This window comes from Siniperca chuatsi, linkage group LG18, assembly GCF_020085105.1.
Source record: "Siniperca chuatsi isolate FFG_IHB_CAS linkage group LG18, ASM2008510v1, whole genome shotgun sequence".
NCBI lineage: Eukaryota > Metazoa > Chordata > Actinopteri > Centrarchiformes > Sinipercidae > Siniperca > Siniperca chuatsi.
The window spans coordinates 28,173,352-28,193,195 of NC_058059.1; the positions used below are offsets into that span (position 1 = coordinate 28,173,352).

Genomic DNA, 19,844 nt, shown 5'->3' on the forward strand with positions numbered 1-19,844 from the left:
ATGTGTGGCGGCCTCATGTAATAACTGATGTTTTTGCATATAACTGCTGTATCATCACAGAAAACATGTAGACAGGTGTAGACAGGTGTGTAGGAAAATGAAATCATGAAAGTGTTGAATTCCCATACACTGTCAGCACTAAGTTTATTAGAAATACAATGTCCCAGTCACGCACCTTGGTCAAGCATCACATTCACAGCATGAAACGAAAACATCTTGGCTACAACGAGCAACCACCGGGGAGTCAAATCCCCGACACCCGAGACAACTGTGACATCAATAACTGATTGAAATGAGACAAACGATGTCAAGAGCAACAGAATACAAGAAAAACACAGAAACGGAAAGAAACGGGTCGATAAAAACCACTTATTCACAGCGGGGAGCGTGGGAGGAAGATCGGACAACTAAATGCTGGACCCAAACCTGACCTTGACCCTGACCTTGAGCCATGTCATTAATGACCATGGTCCATATTCAAAAACCTGAAAGACTTGACTTGGACCTTCTTCCTGAAGAACGTGGGCCTTGACCTGAGACTGCTCTGACAGACCTGGCCCACAAACATTTCAAACATCGCGATCATCTCCATCTGTTACACTGTAACAGCACTATTACAGTACAATGGATAAAGTGCACTGATGGAAAACAGAATTAGCATGGAATGACTGGTGTCCACACGTGTGCCAGCATGCAGCACGCCCTGCAGCACTGAGCACTGAGCACAAGCTGTTATTAGGCCCCACAGGATCCTACAGGATCCTCCCAGACCAGGCTCACTGGGGGTTTTGGCACGTTTTCAAACACAAAGCTGCCTTACGGCCTGTTCCTAGCAGCAGTTTATTGGTCAAAGCAGACTTGTCTCCATGCCAGTTCCTGCACTCTGTCGCACAGCACAGCACAGCGGTGTAAGAATGCACACCCGGAGGCTAGGGTTCCTGCCCTGCGTGTGCACGCCCAGCACTGCGCTCTGGCTCCACCAGAGGTAACGAAGTGACACAGGCTCATAAGTCAGCTGGTCCGGTGGCCCGTACAATCAGCCGCGGTGTGGAGGTGGTCTCAACACAAGAACGGCGTTAAAACACGGAACTTTGACAGAGCAACAGGGTTTCACAACTTTCACAACACACACACACACACACCCTTCACCTCATCCACACGCCCCAGTTGTTGTACGGAAACTTGAACGCAACACTGCGGGTTTGTTGGCGGAACAGAGGGTTAGTTAGCCCCCGGGACATTCTCTGGCTCTCGCGGGGAAACCCGTATTTCGCTGCCTGTGTGGCGCGTGCGACCAGCACGTCGCTTCCTATCCGTGTGGCGCTTTTCGCACGCACACGCCACTCTGCGCTGCTTCCATACGTTAGCAGGCCCGTGTCCGCGTACTTTACCAAGTTCCCCTGCTTCCACATCGGGTTTCTGGTGACGTCAAGGTCTTCTTGCTAGAAAGGTGGAAACTTTTCAAAGTTAGAAACATTCAGTCTGACCTGAGCGCGTGAATCCACTCCGGCCCTCGAACTTTCTAAACCAGGATTGTGAAGGGTATTTCAAGTCTCCCCCGACAGAACGCTAACTTTTAGCAAGGGGAAAGGCCACAGAGCGACTTTTTCTTACTTCCCCTCCCTATCCGCTCTCAGCAGTGGTGCTGCTTAAACTCCACCCTGGCTGGCTGCGTCGTCGCGCAGTGGGGCGGTGTCGCACTTGTGCGGAGGGTTAGTGGAGCGCTCCTCTGTGGCTCCGAACAACTGCTCAGCCAACGACTAACAGTTCGTACCGGGAGGGCAAGCGTTTCAGTCAAATAGGGAATACTTTCAAAGAAGGCTAGACATGATACATGTGAGAGGACACAGCTTTTATACATGAAGAACACGATGATGGGATATGATTGTAATCAAGACTAGACCGGTTTCATTTAAAGAGAAAACTGTCATTGGTGCAGCTCATTGGAGCAAAAAGAGCTATTCCACAATATAAAAAACATCAGATGATCATGAGTAAACGTATGAATCCAAATGTAAAGTATGAAAACTTTGAAATGGCTTCGACTGAGCTGCTATTTGTAGGCCAGGTCGTCCCTTTGGCACCATCTGGTGGCGGAGGTGCAACAGCTCTCATTGGACTGAAGGGGAGTCATGTAACTAAGCACTTTGCCTGAGGATGTAGTCCTCCCACTCCACCACCTCTCAGAGGCACATATTGGACTTTTTACTCCGCTACATTTGTCTCACAGCTTTAGTTACTAGCTACTTTTCAGATCACAGTGTTTCATCCCCTTCCTGTCCGGTGAAAACCTCGCATCTCTAGGTGTTCGTGACGAGCTGAAGGATGAAGAGTTTCCTTCATGTGCTGAGGAAACTCTCCTCCTCCTGAAGCTGAATAAACTCTTTAACCCCCCCTCGGATCAGCTGGGAAACGCATCGTCACAGAGCTGAAAACAGGCTGTTTCTCTGAGCTCAGGAAGACTTTTCAGAGATACGTGGTTCTCACAGGACGGCGACGCTGCAAACACGCGATGACCTTATAGACCATGATGCATTGCTGCAGGTTAAACTACCCATCAGTATACATGCACAGTGACAGCTTTTACTTTTGATACTTTAAGTACACGTTGCTGATAAGACTCACAGACTTTACTTCAGAAAGGGTTTGAATGCAGGTCTTTGACTTGCAGTGGAGTATTTTCACAGAGTGGTGTCAGTACTTTTACTGCAGTAAAGGATCTGGGTACTTCTTCCACCGCTGTTCCTGAATACCACTGAAAGGCACACCACAAATGTTCTTCACCAACCTTCAAAATTCCCTTCACTGGACTGCGACTGCAACTGTGATCTCCCCTGATACAGAAAACATACATGAAGCCAGAAACTGACAGATATATTCAGCGCAGGTGCTCTGATGATGTCATACCCTGGAGAGAGAGACACATAACTCATACGCAGGAAAACCAATTCTGCTTTCATCACTGCAGACATGGAACAAGACATAAGAGCAAAACATGAACTGAGCAGCAGTCAGGAAAGCTAAATCTAATTACACGACAAACCCGAACAACAAATCGCATCTCGTCGCGCCAGGGTCACCTGCTGTGGTGCAATGTAACTAAGTACATTTACTCAAGCACTGAACTAAAGTACAATTTAAAGGTACTTGTACTTTACTTGAGTATTTCCATTTATGCTACGTTGTACTTCTAATCCACTACATTTATTTGACAACATTTGTTACTAGTTACTTTGTAGATTAAGATTATTAATACAAAATATAAAATCAACTAATACATTATTATGGATTAAGGTACACAGCAGTATATAAAGTGCTTCAATTTAGCCCCATTTTTACCACCTGCAACATTAGTGATGCTTCCACATTAATGCATCACTAATTATAATCCAGTGATATAACATATATTATTCTGCATAATGCGTACTTTTACTTTTGGTACTTTAAGTATGTTACTTAAGTAAAATATCTCAGTGCTTCTTCCACCACTGGCCATCGGGAATAACCTCAAAATAACGACTAATTTCAAAAAGGACCATGCAGGGGCAGTAGCCAATCAGGTGAGAGCCACAAGCTAAAACGTGGCCTCATGGGCAGCAGGTGTGAAGACGGCAGACTGCGAAGCTGTTGCTCTGTACACATGTAGCTCTGTGAGCCAAACCTGTGGTTTTTAGTTTCAGTTATGTTTGATATTCATTTCAGCATTTTATTGTTCAGCTATTGTGACAGAGACAGATAACTTTTATTGAGAAGCTGAAAAGTACGGTGGCCCTGAGAGCTCAACGCACTGCAACTTAGGAAAACACCTGCAAAGAGACAACACACAAGCAAATTAAGAAAACATCTTCACCAATTCGACAACACACGTGTAGCGTTTAGAAAACGCTGGAACAACACAGACGACAACGTAAAGTGTGTCCACAGGACACCACAGAGATCACGCTTGCTGTTGCCATGGCTTGTGACGCATGACATTATTGAGTCGGCCAGGTGTCCTGGAGTCTTGCGTTGGTCCATGGAGTCCCCCATTGGGGCCGGTTCACCTGTCCACAGCTCAAATGTCTTCCTAGATTCTTTCAGCTATAAAACTCTTAAAGTTATCGACGCTGTTGAACGTCGAGACAAAAGTTGAGATCATCTTTAGTAAACAGAAGGCAACGCTGCAGCAAAGCTGGGCGTAAACGTAGGAACATGCCTGAGTCTTATTTATATTTGTTATTATAAATATTTATTTATACTTCTGAAATAAATGAGGCTAAACAAGCCGTTTTGCTTAAAGTTAAGCTCCTGGGCCTTATTTGCTACTGTCGAAGACTCCCCCAACACAGTTAGTCCCTGACCTCCTGTCGGCGAATGAGCCACTTAAGCTTGCCTCATTTTTTCTGTGAAAAAAATCCAAAATATTGGACTGGCCTCGATTACTTTGCCGTCAGCCAGTGCAACCGAACCACAGCTACAGCACAGATATACAACCCGCTCCTTCAAACATGTTGGTTGCTTGGCAGTGAAAATGGCCTGCTCCCGTCAGGCATTGTTTCAGTCACTGAAAGACAAGCCAGGCCAGGCAGTCTGGGATTTATTTGCTCATCACCTGATCACACCAAACAGACAAGTCCATATGACAGAAGCTTCCTCTTCTGTGTTCCTGAAGTACGCAGGCCACTCTTGGCCTTTTAGTTTAATTAGTGAATATATATGGTGACTATAAATGATTTTACATCCTTGTCAAATGTTCAGCACCGTAAGCCACATGATGGCAGAAATGCTGCCATCATGTGGTGCAGCTATAACTACAGGGCTACCCTCAAGGTGCTTTATAAAATAACCTGCTGCCACCACCCAGGGCTGGCCTGACCCTTTCTGGGGCTCCAGAGAGTCTCTGACAGAGAGGCGATCCTGATCAGAGTCACAAAGGTCTAAGACTAGCTCTCTATTAACAGAAAAGCACTGCTAGGAAAATAACTACAGGAAAGCACACTCATTTGATTCACACTCAAAGATCATCTTATTGGATTCATGAGTTGGATGCTGTGGCCCTACAGGTTTAAATAAAAGTGACCTGTAACCTGAGCCCCCCCTGATGTGTGCAGCTTTTTATAGTGCTCTCTGTGTGGGTTCATGCTGTGTCATCTTTTGTAGTCCTACAGTCATATTCACAAAGGCTCTTCTTCAAGCTGGGGGTCCTGCTGAACGGCACCACGAGCTCCTAGCTAAGAGTCCCTCTTCAGAGAGGGCTGACGGGCGATGGCCGGTGGCCCGGTTCCACTGGCCATCCTAAGGGGTCACCAGCGCGTCACACAAGCCTGAGTGCGTGAGGTGCTGTATGTGGGATGGGACAGCACATCACAAGTTACCTGGGTGGAGGCACGTCTGTGGCTAATGAAGTGAGGCTCATACAGTATTTCACGTGTAGTTTAATAAATGCGTAGGTGAAACCTCTTCGTCAGAATATTTGAACTGTTTTACTTAAATAAAATATTAACTGATCATAGAAATGCATATCAATTACTTCAAACTCAGTCCATTCGTGGTTTTCATGATTGTGATTGTTGCTGAAAAATTAAATCACACACACACCACACAAGTTGAATGTCCATTTATTCTGAATGAATCTACACGTTTACACAAACTGTCTGGATAAAATTCATCTGAGACATCCATTCATTCATATCTACATGGCATAAATAATCCTTTGTAATCGTTTGTACTGTACATTGGTAAAGATCATGTGACCTCTGAGACGCCACACAGGTGTAATGTTAGCCGTACCAAGTACGCTCACAGCGACGCCGTGAGTTTGTGATGCTGCTGCTGCGAGCAAGGCCCGACTCCAGAGGAACTAACTGACTGTACAATTAAGGAATATGTACATTGCTCGAGGACAAGCTGCGTCTTGTTTGCAGTTCATGCATGCTTATCGTAAGGCTTGTCACCTTGACATCAACTGTCACGACTCCTCTGATGCCTGTGTGTGCGCGAGTGTACGAGCCCGTCCGACCACCAACAGGAACGCACAGACACTTTAAGCTCCTTCTGTTTGGGTTCCTTGTTGCTGACAGCAGATATTACCAAATCAAAGTCAACTTTAAACAGGAACAACAACTATTTGAGAAACACAGAGAACAGTTCTGTACGTTGCATTTAAATCTCCTGACCTATAACTTCATGAAACAAAGCCCTCTGACATTAAGGCTTTAGTATGAATTAATGTGTTACACTTCGGCTATCTGAATGAAACTGACGAGGAAAGACAACACTGGAGATCACATTCTCAGCAGCGGTTTCAATGTGACAATGGTTGATAGGAATGTGTGGCAGTTTGGTGTAACGAGGAGAGACAAGAGTCAAACTGTAGCCATCACCGCCTGACAATGTGGTTTCCCTTGCATAAGGGTCCGTGATTTATTGTCCCATATAGTGATATATCCCTTAAAGGTGCAATCGGCAACGTGTCACTGACTCTTTCCACAAAATAAATCCAATATCTCCTCAGTGTGCTGCTTTCAAGCTTTCAGTGAGGCTGAGCCAGCGCAGCTCGGAGGGTTTAGTGTCAGTATAAACTGCAGCAAAGTCGCAGCATCTTTGGGGGACAGGTGAGGAACCTGAGGAGCCTTGCTCTGCACCTGTCAGCTTATACAGGAAGGAAACAGGTCATATTTACCCTTTTCCAGTTTATCGGTCCACCTCTCTGAAACTAATGCAGTCTAATCCAATAAATCCTACCTTCATCGAGGTTCTGAGGTTTCGTTTGTGTTGAAACTTTAGGTGTTAAATATTAGAAACACCTCCAGTATATAACACTTCTACATCAGCACACACCAACATTGAAACGGATTAGAAGCTTGATGACGGCTGTTAGAGTAGACTGCATTAGTTTTAGCTAGGTGGAGCTAAGAAAGGGGAGCAGCGTGGCTCCACCCGCAGCCTGTACTCCGAGCACGTGGATATTTGCAGTGCAAACTAAAGTTGTGTAGACTTCTCGAACACTGCTATGATATGCAGCCCCACATCTTCTCATTGAAGGACTGTGTGTTTCCCAACGAGGGGGCGAGTTTAAAATTTGAGTTAAGTCCCAACATAATCCTTTTTTAAAAGCTGACCATGTTGTACTGTCACTAGTAAACAGCCATATTTTGCCGATTGCACCTTTTAAGGATGACACTGGTGTAATATTTCTTTTTGTTATTAGTTTAGAAAAGTCGAAACCCACTGACGTTGGCCACACTCGACTGTGTGTTCTACTGCCAAGCAACATGACAATGACAAGAGCTCACAGACGCGCTGCAGCATGGCTACTGCAGCCCATAATGTTGTAATGACAACATTTTTCAACTAACCTACTGGCTAGTTTTCTCTTTCTCCACTATGGTGAACTGTTGGTATACACGTTACTATACATGCGGTGGCAGTGAAAAGGCAGACACTACTGGTGGTTTGGAAAAAAGTTATATCCAATAATAATCCAATAAAATCCAATAAAAGTCTAAATGTCCAGCTCCAAGGTGACGTCTTCAAATATCAGGTTTTGTTGGAGCAACAGTCCAAAAGCCAAAGAGGTTTGGCATTTTTGGTTGAAAAATGAGTTAAATGATTAGTCCCTTATCAAACATTTTCTGACTATCAATTAATTGATTAATCGACTAATTGTTTCATCAACACAAAGAATTAAATAGAAGTTTTACAAAGTATGTATGTAGAGCCGGTGACTTTGGAAGGTTAACTAAACCTGACGTTGAACAGCAGCAGCTACTCACTGTGGCAAATCCCTCAGTGGGTTTAGACATTTCATGGCAATGAAAGGCAAACTAAAATGACACTGGTGTTATCCAAAATAGCTTCACTCTAACACGTATCTATGGAACAGAATGTTTCCTAGCACGTTAACATGTTGACTACATTAGCTCTGCTACAGCAGTCAACAGCAGTTTAAAGTAAGACTCCACCCGCCGCGTGCAGGCTTTGAGTCTCGAGTCCTGTTCCCGATGTTTGGTCACAGACTCACCTGTAGAAAAATGACCACATCTTTTCATAGAAAACTGAGGTATTGAGCACAAACAGCAGAGTGGGGGTGTGCGCTCCGTCTCACTCTGGGTTGCCGTGGCAGCAGCAGCACTTCCCTTTGTTCTTTTAATCAGCAGGAGGTCTGAGATAACATTAATTATGTCCATTTCCTCTTCCTGTCACTGGCTGCCAGCTGCCAGGAGGAAGTCTGCTTGTTTAACTCGATATCAGCAGCACTCCACGCAAACATCTGCCTGTGCTCCTCCCAAATATACAACTGTTCATTTTGCACAAATGCAAAAGGAAAATATGTAAAAGTGTAAACTTTGAAATAAAGGATTGCTAAAACAAACAATTACTGTGATCAAAATAGACTCTGTTCAAATATGGAGCTTACTGTCCGACAGTATTACATGTGGACAACAGGGGGGTGATGGGAAGGGTACGGGCAGATGATGAGTGTCTACAGCTGCTCCAACCTAATTAAGTTTAACGTATAATGGTTCCGGAGGTGACGCTGTTGTCTCTTGCTACCCTTCTGACCTCTAGTGTTGTCTAGTTATTACACTTTCCAAACCGTTGGACCTCGATACCTCTCAGAGGTAAGCCGAGTGCTCTCAGTTGCTGACGGCGGCCTCGGGGCCGGCGGCGGCTGCAGGGATGCGAGGCATCTTCTTGGCTGGACTGGGGATGTGCTGGAGGAGGAAAACAGACATGAATGAACGCTTGGTTTATAAAGCACAGGATGGTTTAGGGCCAAAGTACATTTCTGATCTTCTGCTACGTTACGAACCATCCAGACCTCAGGTGGTCTGGGACAGGTCTGTTTTCTGTCCCCAGAGTCAAACTAAACCTGGAGAAGCAGCGTTCAGTTTTTATGCTCCACATAACTCCCAGAAAACTGCAGGTCCACTGCAACTCTCACTTCTTTTAAATTAGGGCTGAAGACTTTTCTGTTTGCCGCTGCCTTTTATTAAATTCAATTTGGGATTATATATTCATATCTTGCACTGAAACGGCATGCAATTCATTTTTATTCTCCTGTTGTAACGGGTTTTTTTCTTATCTTATTTTTGATTTGATTTTCTCTTTTTACACTGCCGTGCGTTTCTTTTCCTTCTGTAAGTTTTTAATGGTGTGCTGTGTTATCTGCATTGTATGTACCTTTGCTGTACTTTCCGTAGACAAATTTCCACTGAGGAGGACAATAAAGTCAATCTAATCTAAATCTGTGTTGCTTTTCTTAATGCCTTTTATGTCTTAAGAAAAGCACTATGTACCTTGTTGTTGAAAGGTGCTATATGAGTAAACTTGCCTTGCCATGAAAATGTGAGAAGATACTGTGGAATTCAATGTCAGTCAGAGCAGCATTTAGACATTCCAATTTCCATCGTTTTAGAAGTATATTGTTTATTTTAGTATTTTAGTTAGAAGCCCTCCTGTTGTCTGATCTGCTCCTGTTGCAAACAACACCTCCTCCATGTTTACCTGTTGTCTTGATAAAAGCAGCATCATGTACATTTACACAGCACTAATTCCATCAGTGCAACAACAGTCAGGTCATACTCACCACTCAATTCCTCTGCTGTCACGGAAAGACTGTTGTCATTTAATAATTATTTCCGGTTGCTCCTACTTTGCTGTTTTTCCTCCCCAATCATTAAGCCACCGTCATTGAAACTCAACACTTCTCTCCTGCAGATGTTTCACATTAAAAGCCTTCTGGCAGATCAAAGGGCATAATCTCTCTACTTTCTGGCAGGCTTTTAATTTGAAACATGTGCAGGAAGTGTTTCAACTTTCACTGACAGAAACTTAAAGTTGAACTCCACCGATTTTCCACTTCAGCGTGTTTCCAGGTGTTGGCGAGTTCTACTGCCCATTTGAAAAAAGTAGTATGAAGCCTTTAGTGTCTCCAGACGGAGCTGTGTGCAGTCTGATAAATGTCCTCGAGTGATGTCACTCGAGTCAGCGTCGGTTGGGGCTGAAGACTAACTTTGAAGAGTTTCAAAGTTAGAAAGAAGTGAGCTTAGCAGACCTCTGTAGCCCGCTGCTCATCTCTGCTGCAGAGGCTCCAGGCTACATTAGCCGCTACTAACATAACACACCCCAGTCTCTGACCAAACGGTCCAGTTGCACTGTGGGTAATGTAGGCGCCACGTTTTGACAAGGAAGAACAATGTGTGGAATAAAAAAAGAGGATATCTCTGGTTCTGATGCATCAATTTAGATTCTTGCCCGACAATGCGGCACAAATGCAATGATAAAATGATGGAGTACGCTTTTAAAAAGGCACTTGAAAAAACTGCAAAGTAGAAGCAATGAAGCCAGTATTTGTGTTGAAAAGAGAAACTAAGCAGCAACATGACTCTGCTGTTATACTGATGGAATTAGTGAAATGTACATTATACTGAATTTACCTTTTGAGCCATTACAGTACAGGTTTGGCTTTTATTTGAAAATGTATATATGTATGATATGTATAATATTTGAGTTTCATCTTTAATATTTTCCTTTGCTTACTGTAGTAGTAATATTGTCTATGCTCCAATGTATGATGTTGTGTTAAAGGTTAATTCTGATTTATTACAACGGGTTTAATTTTGTCCATCATTTCTATCAGTCATAATAACTCCGTCTGATCACCTGACTGCTCGTGTTTCTTATACATTTCTCCATATGGACTCCCACATGTACACCAATTCATCATCAGTTTCTACCACCTGCTGGTCATACACTGCATTCACACATATAAAGGCTGTGTATAAATCCTTTGATCTACACTAGATATCATGTTCAAAGTAGGAAACTCTGTCCTAACGTACCTCGGTGGCAGTGCCGGAGCGAACAAGGTCTGGCTCTGCTGGCAGGTCGTCGTCCAGAGATCTTCGGGCGTATTCCCTGCGATGTTTATCATCCACTCGTGTCAGGTACCATGTCCCTGGAAACAAATCCTCCACTGAGCCTTGAGGGACGTAGCTGGCTGTACGGACAGATTGAAAAAAATGATCACAGTGATAGCAAGCAGTGAGACGTGCAGGATTCTAAATATCTAATCAAGTCCTGTTTGTGAGATTAACTCAAGGAGTGCCGACACCAGCCCGCCCTGCGGACACCCGGCCTGTCCGCTCTGCCCAGCCCAGAAACACTCCGGCAGCGAAGTGGGCCCCGCAGCAGAAGCGACTGCGAGAGGAGCAGCAGGCAGGTGGGGCAGGAGAGACTTTACACAACTGAATGCTTCCATTTACATGATGGGTATTGCATGAAGTACTCCATTGGTATCGGTATCACTTTAAGGGTACCGGTATCGTAATTCTTTTTAAACGATAACTAATTCTGGCTAGCCTGCTTTGGTTGCTTTGTCAAAGCACCTTGTAAACTCAGGTTTTAAAAGGTGTTTTATAAATAAAATTATTATTATTATTATCACCACTGTAAATAACCAATCAGAATGGCTCCTTCAGAATCAGACATAAGCATGCAGTGACAGCAGGGTGATACCTAAGTGGTGTGTCTCCTCTCTCAGCTTCATGTTCTCAGAGAAAACAGCAGGCACAACCTTCTTCCTTGAGTCCAGTCTGACCTTCAGGTCACTCAGGCTGGACACAAGTTTGTCCAGACTAGATCCTGAAACAAACAATCAACAAATCACATGGAAGAACATGCTACCATTTGTTTCTACAATTTTAGAATCACTATTTATTCTAATTTCATCCACATCACACAACTGAACTGAACCGCGGCCGACTTACCGGGTGTATGGTCCTGTGTGACTCTGAGAGAATACAGAGTAGCAGCAAATCCTGAACCATAGGAGAAAACTCCAATCCTCTGCCCTGCTATCTGTGAAGGTGTGTGTCTGCAACACAGAGACAACAAAGATTCTCCTCAGATACTACAACACTGAGACTCAATTGTTTCAAGCTATTTCAATCAGCCGTGCCTAGATCTTGGAGAGTAGTGATATTGCAGCACAAAAGTAGATAGTTTGCAGTGACTTTTCTGAAAGAAAAATTGAGATGCATTCTCCTGTTTATGTTAACTTACAATAAACTGTAGTAATAAATTACTGTTATTTGAAGCTCTCACCAATAATCTTAAAATACAATTAGCTGCAGGATATGTCAAAATAATCTTCAAACTTAAGAAGCATTCATTTTTAGATTTAATACAGGTATTAGGTAAGTGTGAAAGGACGGTGAGTATTTCTGTATCAGCTGGTAGTCTGTGCACAAAGCTAGCCAGGAATGTCAACGTTCTCCAGTGACGATTGTTGCCCTGAATGAGGCGTGTCAGGCTCGGCTTCCTCTCAGGTTGTGCTGCGCTGCCTGAAAAGATCCGGCTGCGTTGGGTTCTGGTTGTGCCAGCTCTGTCACGTGTCTATCGTGGTTTAATGTGGAAGCATGGAAGCATTTCAGAAGCAGTGTCTACAGTGTCTGTAGTTTGTTCTTCAGCAGACACATTTTGTGTTGTTTTATTAATTTATTAATTAATGATTTATTATCTTTTTCTTTTCTCTGCTTCCACTCTTTACCAGATGTAGTGATGCTTTGTTTCCTATGTTGTTGTATTCATTTGTTTTAGAGACATTTTGTTTTCCAGGTAGGTTGGTACTGATAAACTTCTGGAGGGATGGACTTTAACTTCCTGCTTCTTGAGCACATGGTTGCAGCAAGTGATTAAATACAGCAGATGAATGAATGAAAGTCAGACACAAATCAGACACTGAGACATACTGTGCAATGAGTGAGGCCAGGCAGCCATAGACAGAGGGGGTGTACATGTTTCCATTCTGGTTGGAGATAAGCAAGGAGCACTTGGTCTTCCTCTCAAACAGGTCTGCACTGGCCTTCATGAAGGCCTTCTCCACATCCCGGTCAAAGTAAGTCTCTTCTGGCTGTACATCTCTGCAACACAAACACACACACACGATTATCAACAGGATCACCACACAGTGTTTCTTTGTGTTGTCATTATGCCAAGGGTTTTATGAAGCCTCTGAAGGAAGTCAATCAACCTCTGAACTCATGTGACTATCATGTTCCGTGCCAACTGACATGTTTGATCTGGTGACCTACTGTATAAAAAAGGTTAGAGCCAAGGGAGATGTGAAAAGAAGGATGAGTGAAATTCTTGCCACAATAATCATGAGGAGGAACTGACTGACTGTCATATCTCTAACCTGAAGAGATCAAGCTGGCATCTTCACATACAACTATTAAATCTCTTGTTAAACCCTAAACCGTACTTTATTACAGAGCTCACAAACACATAACTCTAGTCTATGTTGAGTGACGGTAGGATTTATGCTATGGTTTGAAGGGTCAGTTCACCCAAATTACTAAAAACATATTTCCTCTCTTCCCTCTGGTGGTACCTCTCCATGAAGATAGTTTTGGTTTTATTTTGTTCAGGTTTTGAGATATCTGTCTCATAGATTTCTGCCTCCACCTCATGACAGTGGAGGTGAAAGTAATGTAGTTTGTGGTGCTCACTGTAATGGAAAATTACATAAAAAAAAAAAAAAAAAAAAATCAACAGTAGTGCATATTTCCATGAACAATGTCCTGATTACTTTAATCCACAGTTTTCATAGGCACTCTTTCTTTGCTATTAAATAGTTTACATGGTTACATGGACACATTGTTAATCGTAGTGTCTTCTTTCACATCACTGAACTGGTAAAGCTATAAACTGAACAATATACCAAACCATCACACATTGCTACATTAAATGCAAAGCTTAGTTGTTGCTGTGTTTTTGCATACACTTAATACATGTACTACCAGCGGGACATTTCATGGTTTCATGAAGTGAGCTCAAGCAGTAAGACACGTGTTTATCTTCATGTTATAAAGCAAGCTTAGCTGGACTCCAGTTTAATGACTGTTGTAACTTCAGCTTTCAGCCAAAGCTGATCAGGAGTAGGTTTTAAGTGGCTGAGGTAGACAATTCACCATCATGGATCAACAACTGTCAGATACTGACAGACCACATCAATGCTGAAATTAGGCTTACAGTTACAAGCCTCTCTTTACTGTACACACAGAGAGGGATATATATATATATATATATATATATAAACAGTCTACTTCCAAAATGTGGGAGTGCTCCTTTAATGAACAGATTCTTTATTAGTCCTTTAAAGCAGGACTTTAATCAAGAGGCTTGTTTTATTGGAGGACCAAAACCCTCTCTTCTGTCCAGCTATGTTATTCTGAGTGTACCTGAAGGCATCGAGACCTGTGAAGGGTCCTGTCTCAGTGTTGGGGCTGGGGTGGCTCAGAAAGTCATTCAGCATCAGTCTAGCCAACGACTTCTGCACCAGCTTGCAGTATGGAGAATGGAAGACGAGATAGCCAAAGTCGTCCAGGCTGAAGCGCTTCTCTGATCCCTCTGTCAAGAAGAACGATTAGACCATATAAGCCTGGAAAACACAGTTTCCTGTTTTAAATGATTGTTACTTGCTTTGGTTGGTCTCAAGAATTCCTAACACACTGGGCTCCATTTCATTGGCACCTCCCACCTCTGCACCACGCACACTGTGCTAGTTACAAAAATACCAACGTGACAAAGCTCATTTCAACACATCAAAGAGCTGATGTGCGGCGGCGTTGCGCTGTCATGGGTACATAGCCCATTATATCAAGCCCAGAGAGTAGAGCTGCAAATGTTATGCTGCTTATGAATGGTTTATAATGTGTCTTTAATACCCTCGTGGTCTAAGATATTGTACACGTTGACACATCAGGTAAAAGGCTCATCTCATTTAACTACTTTATGGTCACTGAACTTAGGTAAACTTCTTAGCACAGCAAGCAGGTAACGTCCTAAACCCTCTTAACTAATTAGGCTATTATTCGACCAGTCCCTCCACTATACTCCCCTCCACATGCAGCAAGAGCAACTGAAAGGTACTTTGACTATCAAATACAACAGGTAAAGAAGATGCATCACACCATTACTGTCAACTGGAATATTATAACTGCTCTGTAGATCTGTATTTGTAGGTGTTTTAAAAAAGGTCTTAAGATGTATCATCATTAACATGGAGCATTGATAAAACTGAATGTGCAATTTAGTAAGATGAGTGTGCAAAACACACGCACATCTTTCTTGTCTTTGCTGAGTCCAAAACTGTATAGATGCATGGAGTTCTGACACCTCTGCACCTGATGAAGAGCTGATTTGGGCTTGAAGCGTACTTCAAAGTGTACTTTTTTTCCTAACTGTAAGAAGAATATAAAAACAAGCCTACATGGAAGACTTAAAAAGTTGGAGGATCCGTCTATATTGATCATAGACAACCGTTTTAACTCACCTCTCTGCCACTGTGCGTGGATCTTGTTGCGATACACAGAGTAGCAGCGGTCCAAGGCACTCAGGTAGCACTCTATCGACAGCTTGCCGTCCACTACAGGGTACTCTGACACCATGTCTGGCTTGTAGAAGTCATATGCATGTTGCATGTGGGTTCCTCGCAGACCTGCACCACAGCAGTCATCAGGAACACACTCACACTGCACTAAACACACACTCAATTCAGCTCCTTCTACGTAAGCACTGTTTACACTAAGCTGGCTAAATTTCAAAACACATCTTTTCACAGATTAAATTTTGTTTTATGCTCACCTACAAGTATGGCTGTTAATAAACTTTTCCACAATGACTGAGCTAGTTCTTGGTATTTAGATGTACAGTTCAACACCTAATTAACACATAGAAAAACTAATCTAAGTGCACATAGTAAAAATCTCATAGACCGGTTCCTTCCAGCTGGGGAGATTAAATCAAAACTTCAGTGACTTGGTGCAAAAGTTCAGTAAACATTCAGATGATGCAGATGCCAGACAAAATGAGCACAACAAACGGTTATCACTTAACTGACCTCGTTCAAAGGCCAGAGGAGCATTAGGCCCGACCAGCATGGCCACGGCACCAGCACCCCCTGTAGGCCGGGCACTTCCTGTGGCGTAGACAGCAATGTCCCCTGCTACCACGAGTGCATAACGCCCTGCAGAGAGGAAACATGAGAAGAAGCTGATTCGAAAAACATACACAAATCTCTCTCTCTCTTAAATGGAATCATCAGCGCTGTGGCATTTAACCTCACACAAGACTGTCGCAGCATCCCATTGTATAGGAGTGTAACTTGTGTAATTTGTTGCAATGATTACATGTTTTTTGGGGGGGGGGAGCAGAAATATTTGAGATTATTGCATATGTTTTTTTATAACAATAACATTTTGGCTTACTGTTACTGAACAAAAACCAAAACTGCATCAAAAAGAAACATCATTTCTGAAATGAATTACCATTATTGTACAGTATAGAGCTAAAACAATTAATCGATTAAACAATTAGGTGATCAACAGAAAATTAAGTGACTCAACAACAATATTTAACTCATTTATCAACCAAGAATGGCAACAATTCAATGGTTCCTGCTTGTCTTGATGCCTTTCTTTGGTTCATATCATTGTTAACTACATGTCTTTGGGTTTGAAGATGTCTCCTTTGACTCTGGGAAACTCTGACAGACATTTGTCATCATTTTCTGATATTTTATAGACCAAGCAGTTAATCAATCAATTAAAGACATCAACATGCATTAACACAATTTTGTTCACTCACCATCCCATGAGCTGGACTCCACCCAGTTGACAGCATTGAAGAGTGCCGCTGTCCCACCGTAGCAGGCGTTTGTGGTGTCAATGCCTTCGACATCTGTATTGCCAGAGTCCTCAAACAGCTGCATGATGACCGTCTTGACAGACTTGGACTTGTCTATGATGGTCTCAGTGCCGACCTCCAGTCGACCCACGCTGTCATAGGACAGGGCGTTCCTCTCCATCAGCCTCTGGACCACCGTCAGGCACAAAGAGTTGATGTCCTCGCGGTCTGAGCAGAAGCCCATGCGAGCTTGGCCCAGGCCAACAGTGTATTTACCAGCTGGCACACCATCGAACTGCTCCAGCTCTGCCTGGTCCACATACTGGGATGGGAAGTACAGTTCCATGGCAATGATACCCACATCTTTGGGCCATGGTCCCAAGCAACTGATTGGGGCTGATCCAGGCATCCTGAAAGGGTTGAGAAAGGGTTTCATGTTCAGCATTGTGTTAATTTGCTAAATATGTTGTGTGTTGTTAGTGTTGGAGTACTACAACTTCAAAATGTTAGAATGGGTGAATAAAAGGGTGGTTAATACATACACACACACACACCACTACTCAAAGCTGCCTACAGCTCCCAAAACTTTATCAACTGCAATAACATTGTTAAGTAGGTAAAAGTGCATCATACTGACTCTGCTTGAAGCCTATTTACATCAATCCATAAAGTTGTTATACACTATCACAGAGCACCAGCTATTTCAGAAAAACGTCAAAAAGGCAAGCACCATCTGACAAATTAGCTTTTTCTTCCACTGCACATATTTTTAGAAGACTGCAGTTTGATAACTTCTCAGTAAACTAGTAACACTGGTGTTTCAAAGTAGTATCTGACGTTAGGTAACGTTAACATTACACATGAGACATCAAGCTTGTGTCTTTGTTCCACTGTTAGCTTGGAGATCTTACAGCTAATGTATGCTACTTATCTGGCAAGGTTACTGAGAACATGGACCAGCTAGCATATTAGCTAAGATCGTTGCACTAACAGTTAGTAGTATGACACTTAATGCGTTGGTTGACATACTATTACCCGCCTGCTTTACTTGACGTTTATATACTAACCAAACTAACGAAACAACAGTCTCGACACTAGCTAAAAAAAAGACAGCAAACCACATACAACGTTGTTAATGCTAGCTAATTAAAAAGGAATAAGCAGGACATTTTCAGAACTAACGTTAGCTAGGTTAATGTTACATTTGTTAGGTCTAACGTTAAAGCTAGGCCTGACAGCTAGCTGTTAGCTGATATTGCTTATTACACGTACCTAAACCGCTACATAAAGCTCGTGTTTAGGAGACAGAGACCAGATAAGGATAGCGGAGAGCAAAACTGGGTGAAAGGGCAACGGGATTTCCTGGAACTTAAATCGTTTATTACCCGTTAGACTGTCACACTGAAGAGTCAATTATGTAAGAAAAGATTGGTTTCTTGCCTTAACGGCTATGTGATCGTGGTTTAAAGAAAACCTATAGTTGGATAAAATCCCTATTCAGGACACCGAATTTGACTGGTCATAATACGGAGTAACAGCATGATTTCATGAGTTAGATTGCTACCCGGACAAAATAGCTGACGGACCCGCTTCCTATCCTACAGCAGCTTGATTTAACGTTAGCTGACTTGTACATTATAATACTTGTATACCAACTGTGCTAGAAATGTGCTAGCTAGCATAAGTAAGTAACTTAGCGAAACATTTCAGATTCAATCGTAACATCCCACACAGACACCCGAGTTAACAGGCTTCAGCTGACTAATACCCTCTATTAAAACTTAACAAACGAATCAAACACATTTAAAAATGAGACGAACACGAATGCAGTGATTTTCTTGTGAGCTTTCTTCGGAATTAATAATATGAAGCTTCTCACCTGTGTGTGAAGTTAACTCCAGTGATGGTGACAGTTACTCCACCGTTGTTATTTGTATCCAGTCCACCAGTCTTCTTCGGCCCGGCAGAAGTGTATTTTTATATGACGATGGCAGAGCAGCGTACACCCTGCTCTACAGCACCTAGCTTCTTGTCCAATCACAGCTCACAGACGACATGCGGCGCTACCAAGTCCCGCAGGTTTCTGGCCAATCGGAGATTAGGACTCACAACCACGCGCCAGAGCCGTAATGGCGGTCCAATGGCGTGAGATGTACGATGTCTGGTGAGAGACAAGGAGCCAATCAGACTGTGAAAGTAATTCCTGGCGCGGTAGACACAGCAGTAGGCAGCGCTTTAATTACAGAGCAGCGTGTCCATGGTAACAGGTATCAATCCATTCAGTCCGTGGGTTCGCTGTCCTGCCTTTTCTACAGTCTTCATATCATTTCCGGTGATGACCACCAGTGCTCAGGTACTAATACTGCAAGCACTCTATTCAGAATCAAATCAGCTTTATTGGCCAGCTATGTGTACACATACAAGGAATTTGACTCCGGTTTTTCGTTGCTCTCAATGTAGCCTACATACACAGAAATAGACATAAATACAGCTAAAAACAAGGACAACAGGGTAAATAAACATTAGGCTACTATGTGCAAGATTTATATATATATATATTCCAAAGAGATGTAGGCGTAATTCAATTACCATACTATTGACGTTATATACAATGACATTTGATGTAAGACCATATCAATTTATTCTGCAAGTATAATACGGAAGAAGCCCTAGCTTTTAACCAATTTATATTTTATACAATTATGTCAATGCCATTGAAACATATTCATACATTCTACCCAACTCAAAACAATTTAGAAACATTTAAGACAAACAGACATTTACATAAGTCATACACCTTTTGAAGTAGTTCCCAAATTCTTTTAGTTCTGCCCATCTGGGAAATGTCATGCAATGTCTTAGTGTTACTAAATAAAAGCACTTAAGTATTATCTATAAAATATAATTAACGTATCAAAACTAAAATCAAAAGTATCCTACTCATTGCAGAATGTAGAATGACCTCTTTAAGAGGGTATATATTATTTTATATACTATATTATGGGATTCTGATGCACTAATGTGTAAACAGCATTTTAATGTTGTAGACGGGTAGTTTGATGTGTAAAATTGCATCATATTTTATAAACTGATCATATATTTAATGTGTAAAATGTGAATCTGCAGAGTAACTAGTGACTATAGCTGTCAGATAAATGTAATGGAGTAAA

At 42.6% G+C, this 19,844-nt stretch overlaps 2 protein-coding genes across 5 annotated transcripts in view; both read right to left on the bottom strand.

Annotated features, from left to right (window-relative positions):
- Nucleotides 1–1,652, bottom strand: part of tln1 (talin 1) — a 95,121-nt gene extending 93,469 nt beyond the window's left edge. For all 3 annotated transcript variants that reach the window (XM_044174870.1, XM_044174871.1, XM_044174869.1), the window contains exon 1: nt 1,488–1,652. The gene's annotated coding sequence lies outside the window, so the exon portion shown is untranslated. The remainder of the gene's footprint in view (nt 1–1,487) is intronic.
- Nucleotides 1,653–5,581: 3,929 nt separating this feature from the next.
- On the bottom strand, nt 5,582–18,691 carry hmgcs1 (3-hydroxy-3-methylglutaryl-CoA synthase 1 (soluble)). Of its 2 annotated transcripts, none has more exons than XM_044174716.1 (10): nt 18,554–18,691; nt 16,636–17,084; nt 15,890–16,015; nt 15,323–15,487; nt 14,229–14,397; nt 12,738–12,908; nt 11,754–11,860; nt 11,503–11,628; nt 10,827–10,984; nt 5,582–8,696 (listed from the first exon to the last, which is right to left on the bottom strand). In XM_044174716.1, exons 2-10 carry the CDS (start codon nt 17,081–17,083, stop codon nt 8,619–8,621), a joined length of 1,548 nt encoding a protein of 515 aa, XP_044030651.1. In that variant the 5' UTR covers nt 17,084; nt 18,554–18,691; the 3' UTR covers nt 5,582–8,618. The 2 variants fall into 2 exon arrangements, with proteins under 2 accessions (XP_044030651.1, XP_044030652.1); XM_044174717.1 differs by lacking the exon at nt 18,554–18,691 and adding an exon at nt 17,947–18,092.
- Nucleotides 18,692–19,844: the final 1,153 nt, after the last annotated feature.